At 34.7% G+C, this 17,889-nt stretch overlaps 3 protein-coding genes across 3 annotated transcripts; 2 read left to right on the top strand and 1 right to left on the bottom strand.

Moving 5' to 3' along the window:
• The first annotated feature begins 2,093 nt into the window (after positions 1 to 2,093).
• Positions 2,094 to 5,651, top strand: LOC136807198 (uncharacterized). The gene is made up of 7 exons (XM_067063783.1): positions 2,094 to 2,163; positions 3,016 to 3,103; positions 3,269 to 3,412; positions 3,626 to 3,851; positions 4,135 to 4,386; positions 4,617 to 4,700; positions 4,861 to 5,651. Exons 1-7 carry the CDS (start codon positions 2,161 to 2,163, stop codon positions 5,222 to 5,224), a joined length of 1,161 nt encoding a protein of 386 aa, XP_066919884.1. The 5' UTR covers positions 2,094 to 2,160; the 3' UTR covers positions 5,225 to 5,651.
• Positions 5,652 to 7,389: 1,738 nt separating this feature from the next.
• On the bottom strand, positions 7,390 to 16,338 carry LOC136807197 (alkylglycerol monooxygenase-like). The gene is made up of 14 exons (XM_067063782.1): positions 16,131 to 16,338; positions 15,692 to 15,974; positions 15,343 to 15,446; positions 15,052 to 15,147; positions 14,773 to 14,839; positions 14,581 to 14,613; positions 13,837 to 13,869; positions 13,487 to 13,566; positions 13,257 to 13,316; positions 12,887 to 12,970; positions 10,816 to 10,944; positions 10,543 to 10,625; positions 9,937 to 10,025; positions 7,390 to 7,823 (listed from the first exon to the last, which is right to left on the bottom strand). Exons 1-14 carry the CDS (start codon positions 16,269 to 16,271, stop codon positions 7,699 to 7,701), a joined length of 1,407 nt encoding a protein of 468 aa, XP_066919883.1. The 5' UTR covers positions 16,272 to 16,338; the 3' UTR covers positions 7,390 to 7,698.
• Positions 8,594 to 9,727, top strand: LOC136807200 (microfibril-associated glycoprotein 4-like). Its single transcript, XM_067063784.1, has one exon. It carries the CDS (start codon positions 8,713 to 8,715, stop codon positions 9,625 to 9,627), a length of 915 nt encoding a protein of 304 aa, XP_066919885.1. The 5' UTR covers positions 8,594 to 8,712; the 3' UTR covers positions 9,628 to 9,727.
• Positions 16,339 to 17,889: the final 1,551 nt, after the last annotated feature.

Raw genomic sequence — 17,889 nt, 5'->3', positions numbered from 1 at the left:
TGAACAAAATAAAACAATCTAAATATTTTCCAGGGGGTGAATTTTTAGTTTTTCTTTTATTTCTTCATGTTCATCAATCCAGGGAGTCTTCATATATATACCATAAGGAAAACTCATGAAACCCACGAATTTATTTTTGAGTTTGGTTAATCCCCAAGATTGGCAAACAGTCATTTTTTCCCACTTACGGCTTTTCACTTTGATCTTTTATTGGTTTCTTTTATTGATTTCTTGCACCATCACTGATTTGTGCGTCATTTCTTGAAAAGAAGACACACAGTATATCCCAAGCTGTCTCTCGTAAAACACTTTACAATTTACCATGTGGTATAATAAGTTTCATAATATATTTTTATAATATGCAACTATGTAATAGCATCATCATTATATATATTAAACAGATGATAACATTTTCTTAGTCCCAGTTATATTAGTCCCTGTACTCTTAGGTGCCAAAATAAACGCCCCCCCCCCCCCGCTTGTTAATTTTTCGATTTTTTCCAACCCCCCCCCCGGACGTTATTAGGACCCCCACGTTTATTAATTTTTGAAAAAATTCCCAGCTCCCAAAAGGAAAGTTTCTTGTTTTACTCTAAAAAGCCTAAATTTAGTCTATTCTGACCCTTTTTAGGGTTTTTAAAAGTCCATTTTCCAACCCCACCCGGTAATTAGGCCCCCCCCCCGTTTATTTGATTTGAAAAATTTTTCCAACCCCCCCGTTTATTCGAACCCCCCCGTTTATTTGGCACCTAAGAGTATTTTCGTTGTTAAAGTAGTTGGGTGTATCTCATAAATCTATAGCACCCTCCTCACAACGTCCTAGATGAAGTATTTTAGTTTCATTTCTCTAATACGGAGCAGATAATTTCCAGCCCAAATGGCTGGAGTAATTTGATATGCAGAACTGAGTCAATAGGTTGTCACAATGGATTTTGCTTTCCCTCTGACGTTTGTTTGAAAACGATGTAGGTCACACGTTTTGGATGGGAATTAAGAGGCTTCATTTTCCATCCACTTTCGGAGCTTTGAACTCAATGGAACCAACCTCCAACCTCCAACCTCTGTCATATAAAAGTTTTTTTTTGAATTCCATGATACAGCATCTTGTCTGCATGTGTCTTGAGTTAGATAGAAATAGACCCAATGCCATATAACACACAAAGGCATGATTAACAAGTGTGTGTAGAGCCGATGTCATTGTTCTTATAAAAAAGAACTGTTTTATACCAAATTCAGAATTTTTTGTTTATAGGTCTAAGAACTTAAGAAAAGAAGGGTAGAAAAAGATAGAAAGGATGAAATCATTGATTTAAAAGTAAATTTTTTGAAAAAAGTCTCAATCTGTTATTCAGACATTTCTATTGTTTACATGTTTAAGAAAAATGACAGTATAAAAAGGGGGCTGCGGAAATTAGAACAACTTAGAGAACAGTCTACACTTTTTTAAACATTGCTTTTGAATGAAGAAAGAAAGATATGATTAAAAGTAATGCTTCATTTGAAAGATAATTTCAGTGCATTGATGCAATCCTTGAAGAATCTTCTGAAAATTGGAAAAATAAAAATCGGAAAGTGAAGATTTTTTTCTAAATTTTCTAGTTATACTTTTCTAAAACTTTGAATTTCACTGATTTCAAAAGTGCATTCAGATTTTTCGTTTTTCTTTTTGGATCAAGAGTTACAGTCACTCCAGAAAGGTCCGAATTGGGGATAGATTGAATTGGTCGAAATGGACCTAGTGCAAGGGCCTATAACTTTTGATCCAGTAGAGATATGAAAAATCAGAATATATATTTGGAATCAGCGAGGCTTTAAATTTCACTAGAAAGTATACACTAGAATTTTTTGATCTTCGTTTTTAACTTTTAGAAATATCTCCCAAACTTTTTTTTCTTCTCTCAAGCAATGTTAAAAAAAGTATGGGCTGCCAATTTTTATGGAATAGATTTTAAAAGAGCTTTTAAATGGAATGCTTCAAATAATTTTCCGGTCTGGGAATTTGCGACTGAAATTTAAAAAAATACTATTCACTTCACTCTAGTATTTCTCTTTCAGCTCAAAAGCATGACAATACAACAATCATTTTCTCTTTCAGCTCAAAAATATGATAATACAACGATTATTTTGAAATTTACAAACATGTTTTACTACTGAGCCATCATGGTGAGGTTCTTTTCAAGTCATTCTTAATTTGTAATATATTTTTATAACTTTTCTCTGCAATTAATATTAGTTTCCATTCTTGATGTTTCGGAAACATAAAATTCATTTTTTGCATAAATTGATACTTTAAACGATACTGCTTTATGAATTGATTTAAGAAATTTGACTGATCGCAAAAGTAATTTGTACTAGTAATCTCATGGTTATAAGGGAAATTCGAGATAAATTTACCGAGGTCAATTTTGAAATTTTTTGAAATTTCCCGAGTGCAACGAGGGAAATTTAAAACATTTCGAAATTTGACCGAGGGTAATTTATCCAGAATTTCACGAAAACAAGCATGGGATTCCTGGCTACTCTCATGGTTTGGATTGAAATTCTAACAATTTTGAAAGACGTCAATTTAACACTGGAAATCAATCTGAAAATTTAAAAAGAGGTCTCAAAAAAGTCATAGAAACGCGAATCGAGTTTTAATTGGATAGTATTCCATTTACTTAAGCCTTTGAAGTTAGTAAGAAAGTCGAAAAAGGTGATGAATTTCCAAACGATGAAAATTTCACTTTTGCGGGAAATTACAAAATCTAGGAGGGAAATTACAAAAGCTAGGAGGGAAATTACAAGTTTGCAGGAAATTACAAATTAACGTAAGCAAAAACGTCAATCAAATTTCAATCAACCATGAGATCAAACTTTTAAGAACGTATAAATATTGTTTGAAAAAGTATGTAAAATTCTGGAAAAGATTTAAAAAATTTTACTATATACGTTCAATAAAAAACAGCTGAAATGTTGGAAAGAAATAAAGAAATGTTGATGTTGGCCTGTTAATATTTTTCATTTTTATCACAGGATTCAGGATCAGATTGGGACAGTTTTTCTGGCAGCCCTTCCTTACCATCAAATTCTGCTTTGAAATCAACAAACCAAGAAATCAAAGGTATCTAAACCATGGTTGACTCTCCCTTATCTATCGTGTATCCAGATATAATTGGCAGATTACTTAAAGCAGGAAAGGATGTCACTTAGATTTGTTTTCGCTGCACTATTGTTTGGTTATTTCATTCTTTTTTTTCACTTTACTGGAAACACGTATTTATTGCAGGCAATGGGCAAACAAATGCTGGTTTCCAAAGTGTAGAATTGGAAGACAAAAGTCAATTGCATGAACGAATGGTTCGAGGAAATAAAAAGAAAGAGAAATTTTCCCTCAGTAAAGCAGATCAACCCCCTTACACCCAATTTCAAGGTATCTTTTGTGTTGGAAAATTTGCTGCTTGATTAACTGTATTTTTGAAGTCTCTTTCAAATAAAATAGTGTTTCCGTTTCACTGTATAGCAAAATAATGCTGCAAAGAATTTATTTCAAAAGTGAATGGAGTATTTTGTGTCACTATATTCTTTTTCATTCCAAACCGAGCCACCCTTTACATAACATTAATTCTTTATTTCGTTTATTCAGTAACGGATCGAACTATGGAACCATTGAATGACGTCACAAACAACAATAACAGTCGAAAAATCAAGTATGTGAATGAAACGATGAAAAACAACGACGATAATTCTTGGGACATGGAAGACTCTTACAACGATGTCGCACAAAATGTAGATGCTGTATACGCTGATTCAACGCTCCATGAAGATCCTTCTGTAAAATATTATCCAAGGAAAGAGCAAGCTCATCAAGGGTATAAAGAAATATTTCTATGTGTGTACATTAATAAAGCAAATTTATTTGAATAATAACCCTCACAATTCATAATGCCACTATGGCCAATCGCCTCGATGGTTATCAGCCTAAAAGATTCAAGGATTTTTCCTATTTATGAATGAATTGCATGGTGACCAGAAGTGTATTTTAAACTTGTAATTGCTTTTCAATGAAAAATAAGAAAGTCGAGACATTTTAGTGCACGGGATACGAGAAAGTCGAGGGCTAACCGTGATACTAAAGTCAAACTTCATATTTAGGGCACCTGTACAGACATACAACTCTCCGAAAACAGATGGCTTACCCATCATAAGTAGCAGGAGGAAAAGCGTTCGATCCAAGTATAAGAATAATGATACCAACGGTACTGCTGCAAACAATAATGGTAGCCAAGTTGTGGTGGATTATGAAAAACAATGGTGGACTTTGAATCGATGTGAAACCGTGTTAATGATGCCTGAAAAGGAACTGGAAACGATAGATGGTGATGTCAAAAAAGGTCACACTGAAAAGTAAGGCATCATATATTTGAATCTAATTGGGAATGAGGAGAAAAGTGTTTTTTTCAAAAATAAATAAATTTCGAAATTGTTGTACATAGTTTCATGAAGACCCCCCTTAGGTAGGAAAACACCTTCTTAACTGGCAACCCCTTCAGGAAATTCAAATTTTCAACCCCCCCCCCATCATCTGGAGTTCTTCAAAGGTAATTTTTTGTTTGATATACAAACATTTCTTACAGATTTTTGTACGAGAAGAGTTACTACAATGTCTATACAGTTCCCGAAGCAAAGAAAAGAAAGATACCAACTTTCGTCCAAGAAGAGTAAGTCCAGGCTACCTTAGAAATTATCTATATTTTTAATCGACGCGATCGTGATCTTTTTGGTTACCCGTATAATTACATCCTCTCATCTGAGAACGCATTTCTTTCAAGGTTTGGTGGCTTTGAATTTTGAGCTTAGTTTTTCATCTTTTGATTTCAGGATCAACCCTCAAGTTCAACGTGTTTGGCAGGAAGTGAACGGAGTTTTGCAAATCTTTCTCGATTTCTTCATCATTTTCTTGTTGGAAACTCTCAAACTTATCCTCGTTACCGTCTTCAAAAAACTCATTGTGGGTGTTATAAGATTGACTGGAGACCATGCACTGAAACCACTTTTTGCAGCTGTTTTTAATTCATTTTTACAGCCCACGTTTGTGTTGTTCTGGAACATGACCACAGGCGTGCGGAATATCTTGCAACCGCTCGTTTATTTACTGGGAGATATGTCCATACCGCTGTCTAATGTGATACGAGCGTTTCGCCTGGTTGAGTATAAAAATGACAAAGTTTCTACGCCTCCTTGACAGGTGTCCTTTGAAATAAACAAATTTGGAGGTTGGTTAATGTTCAATAAAGTACAACATTATTTTCGGTTGGAATTGGACGTAGTTTAACTATTTATGCCATACAATGATTACAAATACTTTCCTGATAACAATCTTTTTAGTTGAATTCCACTTTTGGAAATCATCAATTTTTACTCATTTTTGGGGTTAGGAGTTTAGCCTGCAACGTCAGTGTTTTGGCAAAAAAACTTTCACCATGCCTAATTTGTGGGCCTCTCTCAAAAAAATCCCATCTAAAGTAAAATCAAAGTCATCTCATCTTTAAGGATCTGAAAACCCTGGGGTATTTCATAACTCGTTGTAAGAATTAAATTTGTATTTATTTATTTTTAGAAGTTGTACATATATAAATAGATTTTTTAATTGTTTAATATTTTCCTCGAAATAAAAAAATAAGAAACTTAAAATTTATACTTGATGCTCTTGTGTAATAAATATAAATCCAAGTTCAGAAGATGGGTTTTGGGTAGTAGACTAAAATCTGTACCGTACTTGCCTATAACAATCCAAAAGCTTCCGTTACAATTCGATCTGATTGGTTGAATCTCAAAATTATGATGTAATTGACCTAAATGAACCAATCGGTGCTTAGAAAAAGCGTTTGGCTGTTAACCCTTTTCAATTTCATAATTTTTAGGGCGGTTCAAAACTAGGGGGCTGTTCCTGTACCACTCCTCAACTTTTGATCTAGTGGGTCTTTTTGGATGAAATTTGGTACACAAGATCCTTGTCATATAAGGTAACTTTGACAAATTTTTTTGATGACGTCACTCAAACCGAAAGTGAGCAAAAAGAGAAAATTCCCTTTGTTCTTATAAATAGCTATTGTATTCTAACAAGGGCTTTAGAAAGAAGTTCCCTGAGTTTAAAATTATCATGTTTTTAGCACTGGAATCCGAAAAAAGGGTTCAACACATAAAGTAACTTAGTAAGTGCGGAATTTTGGTATATATGGAACATAATAAGTCAAATAGCCTTAGATAAGACTTAAGGATTTTGTTTAGACGATATTGGTATAGGATAATTGGTCTAAAAAAGTAAATAGTCAATTCCCTGAGGAATGTGTGTGCCAAATTTTGACTTGGATCAACTCTTGTTATCAAGAGAGCAAAAAAAGGTAAGGTCTTATATTTCGTCTCAGGAAATCTTATTGTATTGTATCCGATTACCTGAGCATATCCCGGACTGTTAGTGGCCTTGTATAGACAACAGGATCGTTTATGAATACAACTTTTTGAATGACAAAGTAATTAAAATCAGTAATAAGAGAACTCTGATCCTTTGCTTCTCCGGGATTCAACTTGGACTTAGGTCGATATTTGACTAGAAATTTGAGCGTGGTTATGATACTGATGTCTTTCCTATATAAAATCTATTCTATGAATTAATACTTGTGTATATAAAATCTTTGTAAAATATATGATCCAAAAATTTATGAAAACTTTTTGAATTGTGATGAAAATTAAAAAACATTATTTACAGGTCGACTAAAAAAATTGATTTTTTTAATAAAAATTCCTTTATATTGTTTACAAATACACCCTGTGTCACAGACCCGCTTGGACCCCAGCCCCATTGGAAAATTTGGCAAAAATTTCGTCCCCGGTGGGAAAATACCCTGAAATTACAGCCCCACTGGAAAATTGATTTTGATTTCATTCCCATTCGAAATTCCATGTTTAAAAATTGAACTCCGAATCCATCCCCACTGGATTTTTTAACCTTAGAGCAATAGAATTTCTATCCCCATTGGGATTTCGATAGGAGTTTTTGTCCCCACTCAGGAAAAAAGTTCCAACGGGGCTTTGAGGCAGGGGTTGTATAAAGATGAAAAATATCTACTACCCGAGAGAACTTATTCTGGCAAAAAGCAAAGATCGTGAACCTTTTTTGAACTGTCTTGAAAAGTTTGTCTAAATTACTTCTTGCCAAAATCACTCCCGTGACATTAATGTATTTCAAGGCCAAAAGTGGGTAAATGACCCAAAGAAAGTATTACCAAAAACAAAAATTTTGAGAAAACTAAATTAGGTTATCGCTATAAACAATTAGTTAGGGATATGAAAAAACAAAATTAGCAAAAGACAACTCGTCCTTGTTTCTTGGAAACCAAGTTTTTTCACTTTTCAATTTCTGTAATCTAGGTTAATATTCAAAATGAAAAGAACGGAGGCTCAGCCATCCGTACTTATCACCTTAAGGTAACAGAGAAAACAACTACATAAAGCCTTGCGATTGAGATTTGAAAAAGTGATTCCAGCTCACCTCGAACAACTGCTGCATAAAATGGTTCTTACATACAAATTCAAAAGACAAAGTAAAGAAAAGTTAGTAAAAATATACGTAATTTTTTCGAATTTAAAATGTTCCCTATCCTTCGGTATTTATCGAGATAGAAAATGAAAAGGAACAACAAGGATGCAAATGATTCTTCAATCCACTTTCTTCTGTTGTTGAACATGCCTACCAGCTTTCCCAGTCAGCAACACATAGAGAGAAGCCAACAAAGACATGACGTTGATCGCTCGAACTCCCATCGTCATAATGTCTGGGATAACTAGAAAACGAAAAGAAATTTCTTCACATGTACATCAATGTCAAATTCGGGGCAAAACTTTGGAAATGAAATGTGTTTATTCACAGGTAAAGTAAAGGTGTCCTAATTGTTTAGGCTGAGCATGTGACGTCAATTGATCCGGGCTCGAACAAGCACTCGTATCTCCGGTGATCCGGCGAATACTTTTTAGTCAGTGTTAGTAAAATGTTTCCGGCCACCGGGAAAGATTTTGTGATCGTTTTTTTTCAGAAGTAGGGAGTTCCATCGGGTTTATGATACATTAGAGAAGAGTGTAATAAATAGTCCAAGAAGTTTCCCGGATGCAATATCGATGAAATAGAAATGATTGCAAACACAATACTTTTTATATCATTTTGAGAGATTTTTTATTGAAACTTTCGCAAACACTTCATCTGATGTCCAAACACCTCTGTTGACTGAAAGCGTGGGTTGGCTTCTGGAGATTTACACATCTGTGAAAACACTCAACAATCAGAACATTTGAAGGCTGTGTGAATGATGATAGTCTGTTAGCGGTCCAATAAATAAATTATTGGTCTAGAGGCTAGGAGCGGTTTTCTTTTCTAATCATGCGCGTTTAGTAGAATGAATTTTGCAATTTATAACAATGGGATACCCGAGAATATAAGAAAAGAAAAGAGAGACCAGATCCCTGTGTTCAGAGAAAGCAACAACACTGTAGCCTAACCCCAGCTGATGAGAGCAGCGAAGAATCAAAAGGGGCAATCTGCAAAAAATAAACACTCCTTCGCAACCATAAAGGAGAAAAAAATCGAAAGCAAATCAATAAAAGGGAGTGCCAACGTGTAGAACAAGGTAGTTCATTTTTGAAGTTCAACAGAAAAACATTCAAGTGACGTGGTTCAAAATGAAGTTGCTTCTTATCGCCATCTTCACGGTGAGCCTGCTGACACCTCTGGTTGAACCATCAACAGATATCAGTGTATTGAAATCACAGATTCAAGCTCTCTCAAGCAAGGTGTCACAACAAAGTCAAAAGATTGAGCAGTTGGAATTCCTAAAAACCAAAGACCGAGTTCGGAATGGATTTTGTCAAACGAAGGATGGATCGTGCGGTTCATGTTTCTGTGTGGAAGATTACGATTTAGTAGAGAAGTTTTATTGTGATTGTCGAGCCAAACCGGTGCGGAGAGATTGCAAGGATCATTATGCACAAGGTGAGAGAACAAATGGTTTGTACCGTATCAATAAAAACATGCCAGGTGTGGTCGTTCAAGTCAATTGTGATCAACAAACTGATGGAGGGGGCTGGACCCTAGTGCAGCGACGTGTCGATGGGAGTACGAACTTTCAACGAAGCTGGGGAGCCTATAGACAGGGATTCGGTCGTTTGTATCGCGAGTTTTGGTTGGGCAACAAAAATCTCTATCACTTGACCGCACAGGCACATTGGGTAGGTAGTGAAGTTCGTTTTGATATGATTCAGAAAGGTGGGACAAAAATGTGGGCCAAATATTCGAATTTCGAAGTTGCGAGTGAAGCCACTGGGTTCGTGCTGCATATTTCAGGATATTCTGGGAATGCAGGAGACGGGATGAGCGGTCATAATGGAATGAAATTTACAACCTTCGACAGGGATAATGATAAATGGACACCCGGAAATTGCGCCCTTACCTTCTACGGAGCGTGGTGGGCGAATGCTTGCCATGGCGTTCATTTGAATGGTGCTTTTGACGCCCTTCAACGATATCCTTCATACCACGCCGTTTCATGGAACCATAAGAGTTTAAGATTTTCGGAAATCAAAGTCCGACGCAAGTAATAACATTCATTTCTATTATCTTAAACTTTGTTATGATAATGAAGAGCAACTAATTATTTACCACGTTGTCGAATGAAGAAAAATGAAAAGGGTACAATAATACTACTATCTTTTTTTCTACTCCCAACCTTTAGCATTTAAGGCTTACTTTAAGACATACACGTAAGGCTTCTTTCAGTTCCCAACCAACTCAAAACTTGCATGTGTTGTCAAATAGAAGACACTGTGAATACATAAAATGTTGAAACTGAACGTCAACAATAATTATCCTCGGTTCAAGGTTGACAAATTATTTAAGGATTCGCTTACCTGGGTTCGAGAGTGAATTGAGGGTGAGGTAAGCATCTCCAGCGATCATTGCGCTACATCGAACAACTTCTAACAATGGCCAGTACCATCTGCGCATGCGTGAGCATAAAGAGAAATTTTTCAGAGTTTGCAAATGACTGATAAGAAGAGTCTCTAAAAAATATATACTAGAGGCCCGTTCGGCATTGTAATATATTTGCAAGGTGACAGGATAATCCTCAGAGAGACTATCCTTTCCAAAACTTTCGGGCAAAGCTATCAAAGTTTGATCGCAAATTTAAAAATTTTCGACCCTCTGTAGGAGTCAATCTTCGATTTTCGCAATTTCGGAGCCCTTATAGAGGCTGAATTGCTTCTTTTATGGTTTTTGTACCACCTTTGAAGTACTCAAGGTTGAAAAAAAGACCCTTATGGCTCCCACATAACCAGCAGCCATTTTGCCTAAGTTAACCCCACGGGGGTCAAAGAGGTTCAAGAATAATTTTATCATTCACTTTATTCCTTTGTTCCAATTTGTTCCTCGCCCAAATTTTATCCCATTCCTATGATTCTTAAATAATTAAGAAACCCACTACAGAACATGTTCAAAATAATAAACCTTCTTACCTGTTTTCAAGCACAACTCCAAGAGACGTAAACGTCCCGAACAAGTAAGCCAGACATGTGTACAGCGCACTCACTGAAAGGTCCTACAGATAAACAGCAACAATTTATAATGTTGAAACCTGTCAATATTTGACAGGCAATACAATGAGAATCGTCTTAGCAGCTTTTCTACAGTGCCTTCTCTGTCATGAAATTCATCGAAATATAATCAACAGGCTTTCTGTAGAAAAAGATTGGAATCCTGCACCTAGCTGGGATATCAGTCTTGCTTACCATTCTCCTAGCGAAGAATTCTTGCACCATGATATCAGCCACACCAAAATTAAACAAAACGTACAGACTTTCCAAGCGATTCTCCATTTCGAAATGTTTGACATCTCTTGGTACGATTGGGTGCTCGACCTTCAAAAGACAAATATATCAAAAATTTCGAAAAAGCAAGCTTACCAGAGAGAGAGAGAGGAGAGAAAATGAGCATAATTTTTGAAAACGATTGACTTTAACTTTCATCGTAAGGGGCTAGTGGAATACACGGGTTTCGAATTAAATTTTTGCTTAGCTTAGCTTCATACAAAATTTGACGTCAAACAGAAAGGTTGTGCTCTTCGTTTATTTTTCAAAATGAAGAATTTTCAATACAATTTTAAAAATATGGAAAAAATAGCCAAATTTCAACCAAAAACGACATCATCTGGCAAGATCCTGATCCCTGATGAAGATGCGAGTGACAACAATCGATGTACCGAGCATAATTGTATAAAAGACGATGAAAAAATGAGAATTCAATGTCATAAATGCCAACGAACGCTACATTATGCCTGCACTGGACTACCACCATACCAGTTAAATATGTTTTTAAATAAAGGTTACCGAAAATACGTGTGTATAACTTGTTGCTCTCCGGCAAAAGAACTCGGTAGAAAAGTTCATAATCAAGTGGAAAGAATTAAAAGCTGCACGCACAGTTATAAAGAAATCGAATCGTGCGAAAGTATAATAAAAGTCAAAAGTGAGAGTGAAAAAAGTCTAAAACACAATGATCAAAGATTTACAGGCAAGATATCAGGAATACATCAAGGATAAAAATCAAGTTACCAATCTAATACAGAGCCAGTTTTCCACGCTAGAAACAAAACTAACATCCAAGATAGAAGAGACGTTGAATAACAAGACTGCAAAAATTCAAACCGCAACAGAACCACGTAAGAAAAGTTTTGCTGAAGCGACTAAAAACAATGATCAATTAAGCGTAAATAGCATGAAACAGCTACTACGAGAGGAAAAAAATCGACGAACAAATTGAGGACCAAAGGAAAACTATCGACAGACGCAAATATCATTATCCATGGGGTAAATGAAAATGAAAATAAAGAAGATATCGATTTCGTTACTGAGCTTCTGAATGACGTTAATTTAAAGACTCAACCAACCTACGTCTCTCGTGTTGGAAAAGAATCTAAGGTTATGCGCCCAATCAAAGTTGTATTCAAAGACAGTCATAACAAATACAGATTCATGAAGAAGTTGACTGAATTGAAACAACACGAGAAGTACGTGAAATTAAGTATCACCGACGACTTGACAAAAATGGAGAGGGAACAAATCAAAGAGTGGAAAAAGAGAGCAGACGAGATGAATAAAGCCATATCGAATGACGATTTTAAATGGAGGGTACGAGGAAGCCCTCGTGAAAAATTATATTTTAAAAATAATTTTTGTACAAGAACGGTTTAGAGGCCCTTGTGCCTCAACTGTAATCACCTTACAAATTGTAAAGTAGCGTTGACTTTTATTAGCCTTTGTTGCTACCTGTTCGTCAACTTGAAATAAACTATTACATACAATTAGCTTTGATCCCATGTAAATTTGCGAGAAAAATATCAAGTAAACAGAACGAAAATTGGCCGTGTATCAAGCAATTTTAGCTCATTTTTCCATTTTGAGAGACTTTATGGGTCATTATGAAAACAAAAAACATTAAAATAAAAAGTCAATCGTTTAATCATATTTCTTTTATTGAATTTAAAATAGAAAAACATCTTTTGAATGAACACCTGGCTTTCAAAAGAGAAGAAAGGAAATCTATCAACCTTGGAGCCGTGGAGCCGTTGATTCGGTACCATATTGTTGTTCCATTGTTGTAAAAGTTCTCAAAGTTCTCAGAACGAATGACAGTCAGACAGTTATCGAGGTCACACTCACAAAATGATCGAATATATCTAACAATTTTAACTTTTTTCTGTAATTCTATCAAACAAACCATCTAGTTATTAAGAAGGGGGTTACCCTGCGAGGCTTTATAGCCTAGGGAATCGATAATTTTTCAATTGTGAAGAAAACAAACCTCCGGTAATTCCATTTGTTCAGGCGTCAAACCTTCTTTTTCACATTCGGCCATCCAACCAGGTCCTCGGAACAAACAACTCAACTGAAGAAGGAACAAGATTGGAAAATAAATCGAAACTCTTCTCTTCTCTGAAGCGTCCGAATTCGCGGAAGAAAAAATGGTATGCACGATCATTTCATTTTGATCAATCAATAACAGGAAATCAGAAAACTCAGTTGAGATTAAATATTGAGGGCTAGGCTAGAAAAGTTATTTCCACTCGATTATTTGTTAGTACTTTGGGACAACTAGTTTCTTTGTAACGTATGAAGAAATAGCGGCTTCACGGAAAGCAGACAAACTGCATCAAAGTGGCGAAATTAGCTACCTTATCAGACCATTTTTGTAAACGCATGAATCTTTTCATCAATTCGTAAAAATGGTGGACCTGAAAATAAAATAGAAAATAAAAAAGAAAATTCTCTGTAATGAAGAATCCTTTCTAAACTTTAAACCAATCAATATTTCCACAAGAGGTGAGGCTGCGATTGAATATTCTTCGTCAGACATTTTTACTTCCAAAGTAGAAGAATCAAGATGATTATTAAAACCACACACCTGAAGTTTGAAGGGGTTTGCAGTCAATTGTTCGTGAACCAATCCGTATGCAACTTCTTCTTTCTCCTCTCCAAATGTCCCTTTAAAACCGAACGAAATTTGATGAAGCAAAAGCAAACACAACGATTAAAGAATCAGCTTGTTAAATGAAGTTCTTGAATCAAAAGTTCTATTCAGTTAAGTTTATGATCATATAATGACGTCATTTTTCAAGAAAAAAGAAGATGACTTAAAACACCCCCTTCTCACAGATCCAACGGGACCCCTTCCCACAATCCCACTGGCTGAAAAAATCCCACTGGGTCTATGAGAAGGGGATGTTATAGAAAAATACTTGTTCGAATACTTACCAAAAAGACGATCCCAAATGATAAGCGTGCCACCTGAAAGACAAAAGCATAGAACATTAAGGGTAAAATTGTGGGTGGGATTCAAATTTTTAGGATTAGTTGGGCTTTTTTAGAGAGTAATCAACACACTCTGAAAAGGTGCTCTAAGATCCACACAACAAACAGAGAGAAACTATCTAGTCAAATCATGTTAATTGAGAACTAATCGAATCAAAAATTATGAAAATCTATTTAGAACTAAACATGAAACATGAGTAGAAGATTACATGAAAGACTTTCAGACGTTAGAACCTTTAACCCATTTAGTAACATCAAATTGATGGATCAGTATATATTTTACACGACCAACTCATTTCAAAAAAATTGTGAAAGATTTTAGTACCCGAAAGACAAAAACGATACGAGAGTACAAACGGACAAAATGGCCAAATTAACATACGACGAAAGGGGCGAACAGTACAATTGAAAGAAATTCGATTAAACAACAATTAATAAACAATATGGAACGTCAAAGTTTCATGCAAAATAATTTCATTTCACCGTATCAATCATTTTTTTCTGTTACCGCGCTCCAATACCTTCTTTTTATCACCCATCACCCCCATGCAACTATAAACAATGTGTTATGAAAAAACTACATTACTCAGGAAAAAGATTACAAGTGTGGATGACATGTGAGTGACATTCAAGGTTTGTGTTCAATTGGTATTCTTGAAAAATGGTTTCAATATGTTAAAGACATACCGTAATTCTTGTCAATGCAATAGGGATTTCGACCTGAAAAACCGAGGGAAATATTTCTTTAATTACTCAAGAAGATTAATTTAACTTAGTCTCGAATTTATTTCTGAAGGTTTCTATTTGCTTTGCATAAATCTAAACAGAAAAATACTACATCGTTGGTTTTTGACGATCAAAGAAAATTTAAAGACTTGCCATGGTGCACTCTGTGATGACTGGCTGTATTAAGAATGTATTCTAAGGGACCCAGCTTTTCAACAGCCTGTAGTTAAGAAAAAAGAAATATATGAATTTAATAAAAAATTAAGGGATATTTTTAGCCGAGTAAAATAATCTTAAGATTTAATCTAACAACAACCTTATCAAGAACGATTTATTGAAATGGAAATCGCAAAGGAAAAAGAAGAGTGTTTTTAAGACACATGATTTTATTCAAAAGCTTTTAGATGAGATAGAGCAAAATAATTTTCTTACCTCAGTATGTATCCAGAACTGGTAGAGCAGGTTGAATTGACCGTGAATCAAAAATAAAGAGGGTGGAATGAACAAGCTCATGGGTAAATAGATGATCTGAAGAAGAGAAACATAAGATGGAGGAGTAATAAACTATGGGAATAATAGATCCAAGTGTAAAGAATGGCAAAATTTCATTAACCGTATTTTGTTCTAAATTATCTCCATGACAACATCGTTAATTTTAGAAACAAAAAAAACATCCTCGAATAACGTTTGAATTTTTGTTTTTTCTTTTGTATTTCTACTTACGGAAGAGAATTGTGATTGAATGAAACTTTGTCTCAATGCGGTGGTCATGTTATAATCTTCAGAGCTATGATGCATTTGATGTGCACACCAAATTATGTTAACCTCTGAAAAATAAGCAATATCATCTCACTAGAAAGCTCAAATGGAACACAATCTTAGTTTGGGCTTGTTGTTTCATTTTTCCCATTTTAAAGGCAAACTGGTTTATTTCTGCTATGAAATATAAACTTTATATTTTATACTGCAAAGGATTGTCATCATACAGAACACAGCTCTCGTTATATTTTAGTGTCAACTACTCCAGTTATATGATGATTATATGGTGTTAGGATAAATTTAAAATACGAACCATGGCTTGCTCTGTGGAACCAATAATAAAAGAAATCCACAGTCAGAAACACAAAATACCAAGTCCACACTGAATCCCATGGCAGATCACAGACACGGTAATGTTGGAAGAGATAACAATAAAGGAGGAAGAAGAAAGGTTTCATGAACATCTTGTTGAAGATTTGCTCAATCATTCCTCCAGAAACATTGGTAAAAATGTAAAATATACGATGATGATTCTTCCCTTTCAAAAGCATGATGACGAACTCAAGCACTATCAGTGCAGTGAAGAAAGGAAATGCCTGAAAATTAATTGAAACGATTTTAGTGCCTTTTTTATTGGAATAAAAGTCAGATTGAAGTAATAGGTACAGTAGTAAAATTAGTAGTATGAATTAACCATCAAAAGCAGAATCCTTTTAAATAAAGAATGTCTTAAGTTTTGAAGAAGGACTTACATCAACCACATAATCAGGAACTTGATGAACATGTTGATGTGTATGACTATCTGGGTGAATGGCATAAAACATGCGCCCCAATTTTACCAAGGCAGATGCATTAGTCCCTTTTCCTGTTCCTTTGTAATCTGTTCGATTCATGGTATTCTTGCTCTTAAAAACCTGTTTCTTATTGTTGTCAAGTAAACATTAAAAACATTTTACATAAAAAATTACTAAAGTAAATTAGTAAATTAGTAAAGAATAAAACATTTTGTTAATATGGCATTAGCAAAAGTATTATGATCAGCTTTATTTATCATCTAGTTTTATTTATTTTTCTTATAAGCATCAACTTTATAAGAATCAAATCCTTCACTCTTGATTCAGTGATCTGATATGCTTTTCATATGTCAAAGAGCATGTCAATGATTCTAGATAGGTACAAGTAAAATGAATGATATTGTAAATTGGTCTAATGTCAACATCCCTCATGTAATTCCAACACACTTCTTAGAAATGAAGGATGGAATCACTAATTGAAAAAAATATATATTTTTCTCTCTGACCATTTATTAGGGTTCAGGGATTCAGACCTTTTGTTATTCCCAGGTTTAAAAAAGGGTGTCAGAATTAAATGGGGGATGTCAACATTAGAACAATTTATGACAGTCCACATGTTCAGGAGTAATCTTTGAAACATATTTAGGCAGAGCAATAATTTACTAACTGTCTAGGCCTTTGGAGGCCTTGGCACGATACAATACTTACCTTTTCCTAATCAAGATATCATGTTAAATATTGTGAGATCGGGTAACTGACATCAGTCAGTCAGGAGTAATACAGATTTTCGTTTCATGTAGACTTGACTTTAAGGCTGTTTTTTAAAATTGAAGATTGTGATCAATTCTGGCTGTGGAATTTTCTAAAAATCACCATGGGAATTCAGTTTTTGTGCTCTTTCCAATGGTATAGAAGAGAGAGTGCCCTTTTTCCTAGTTTGGAAAATATTCCCACTACTTTCTAAATAGGAAGTATCAAACAATAGAAATTTGGAATTCTTACTTGAACAAATGAATGCCTGGCTAGTTATTAAAATACAAGGTTAAATTAAAACAAACCTGATTTATGAGATTCACAAATATGAGATTCTAAAATGGTAGAATAGAGCTGCAAGCGGAGCTGCAATCAGGGGTGCTTAGTTCTTGCACTGTTACACATGTTTTGAAATAGACCTTTTTTCAAAGAGGCCACCCTGTTGAATAATTATGTAGTCCAGCAGAAAAACAATGATAAAACCATGCATAATTATTACAATATGCATGATACAGTAATTGTGCATGGCTCTATCATTGTTTTTATGGCTGGACTACATAATTATGCAACAGGACGTCCACTTTGAAAAAAGGTCTATATGCAAGTTTCCCTCCACTGATGCAAGTTACCCGATTTCACAGTAATTAAAAACTCAACGTCAATAAAAGAAATGACAACAAATACATAATAAAAATACGATTTTTAGAAAAGTTTTGATTTGAGCCAGAAAAAATTCAGTCTCATTCAGTCAAATTTTTGATGAGATTTTTCGAAAAGGTCTATTTAACAATTTGGCATTCTTCAAGACAAAGGTTAAAATTCTAATTTTATTCATATATCACAAACTACTGGCTTTTAAGGGGAACATTATCATATCTGCAAATTATACTATACCACTTGTTCTTGCAATGTCAAATGTACAAATGTACAGCCAATATAAAAAAACTAGGTACTTATTATCAAA

The sequence above is a fragment of the Clytia hemisphaerica genome, unplaced genomic scaffold (assembly GCF_902728285.1).
Source record: "Clytia hemisphaerica strain Z4C2 unplaced genomic scaffold, Clytia hemisphaerica genome assembly, whole genome shotgun sequence".
Taxonomy (NCBI): domain Eukaryota; kingdom Metazoa; phylum Cnidaria; class Hydrozoa; order Leptothecata; family Clytiidae; genus Clytia; species Clytia hemisphaerica.
Note: the sequence above shows the minus strand (reverse complement) of the source record. Positions and strands in the feature narration are given on the sequence as shown.

Excerpts from the sequence above, each read along its gene's own strand:
- LOC136807198 (XM_067063783.1), top strand. Across the intron at positions 3,104-3,268 it reads AACAAACCAAGAAATCAAAG|GCAATGGGCAAACAAATGCT; the intron begins GTATCTAAACCA and ends TATTTATTGCAG. Across the intron at positions 3,413-3,625 it reads CCCTTACACCCAATTTCAAG|TAACGGATCGAACTATGGAA; the intron begins GTATCTTTTGTG and ends TCGTTTATTCAG.
- LOC136807200 (XM_067063784.1), top strand. The coding sequence starts at position 8,713 with ATGAAGTTGCTTCTTATCGCCATCTTCACGGTGAGCCTGCTGACACCT.
- LOC136807197 (XM_067063782.1), bottom strand. The coding sequence starts at position 16,271 with ATGAATCGAACAGATTACAAAGGAACAGGAAAAGGGACTAATGCATCT. Across the intron at positions 14,840-15,051 it reads AGTTCTGGATACATACTGAG|GCTGTTGAAAAGCTGGGTCC; the intron begins GTAAGAAAATTA and ends TCTTAACTACAG. Across the intron at positions 13,317-13,486 it reads CAAACCCCTTCAAACTTCAG|GTCCACCATTTTTACGAATT; the intron begins GTGTGTGGTTTT and ends TTTTATTTTCAG.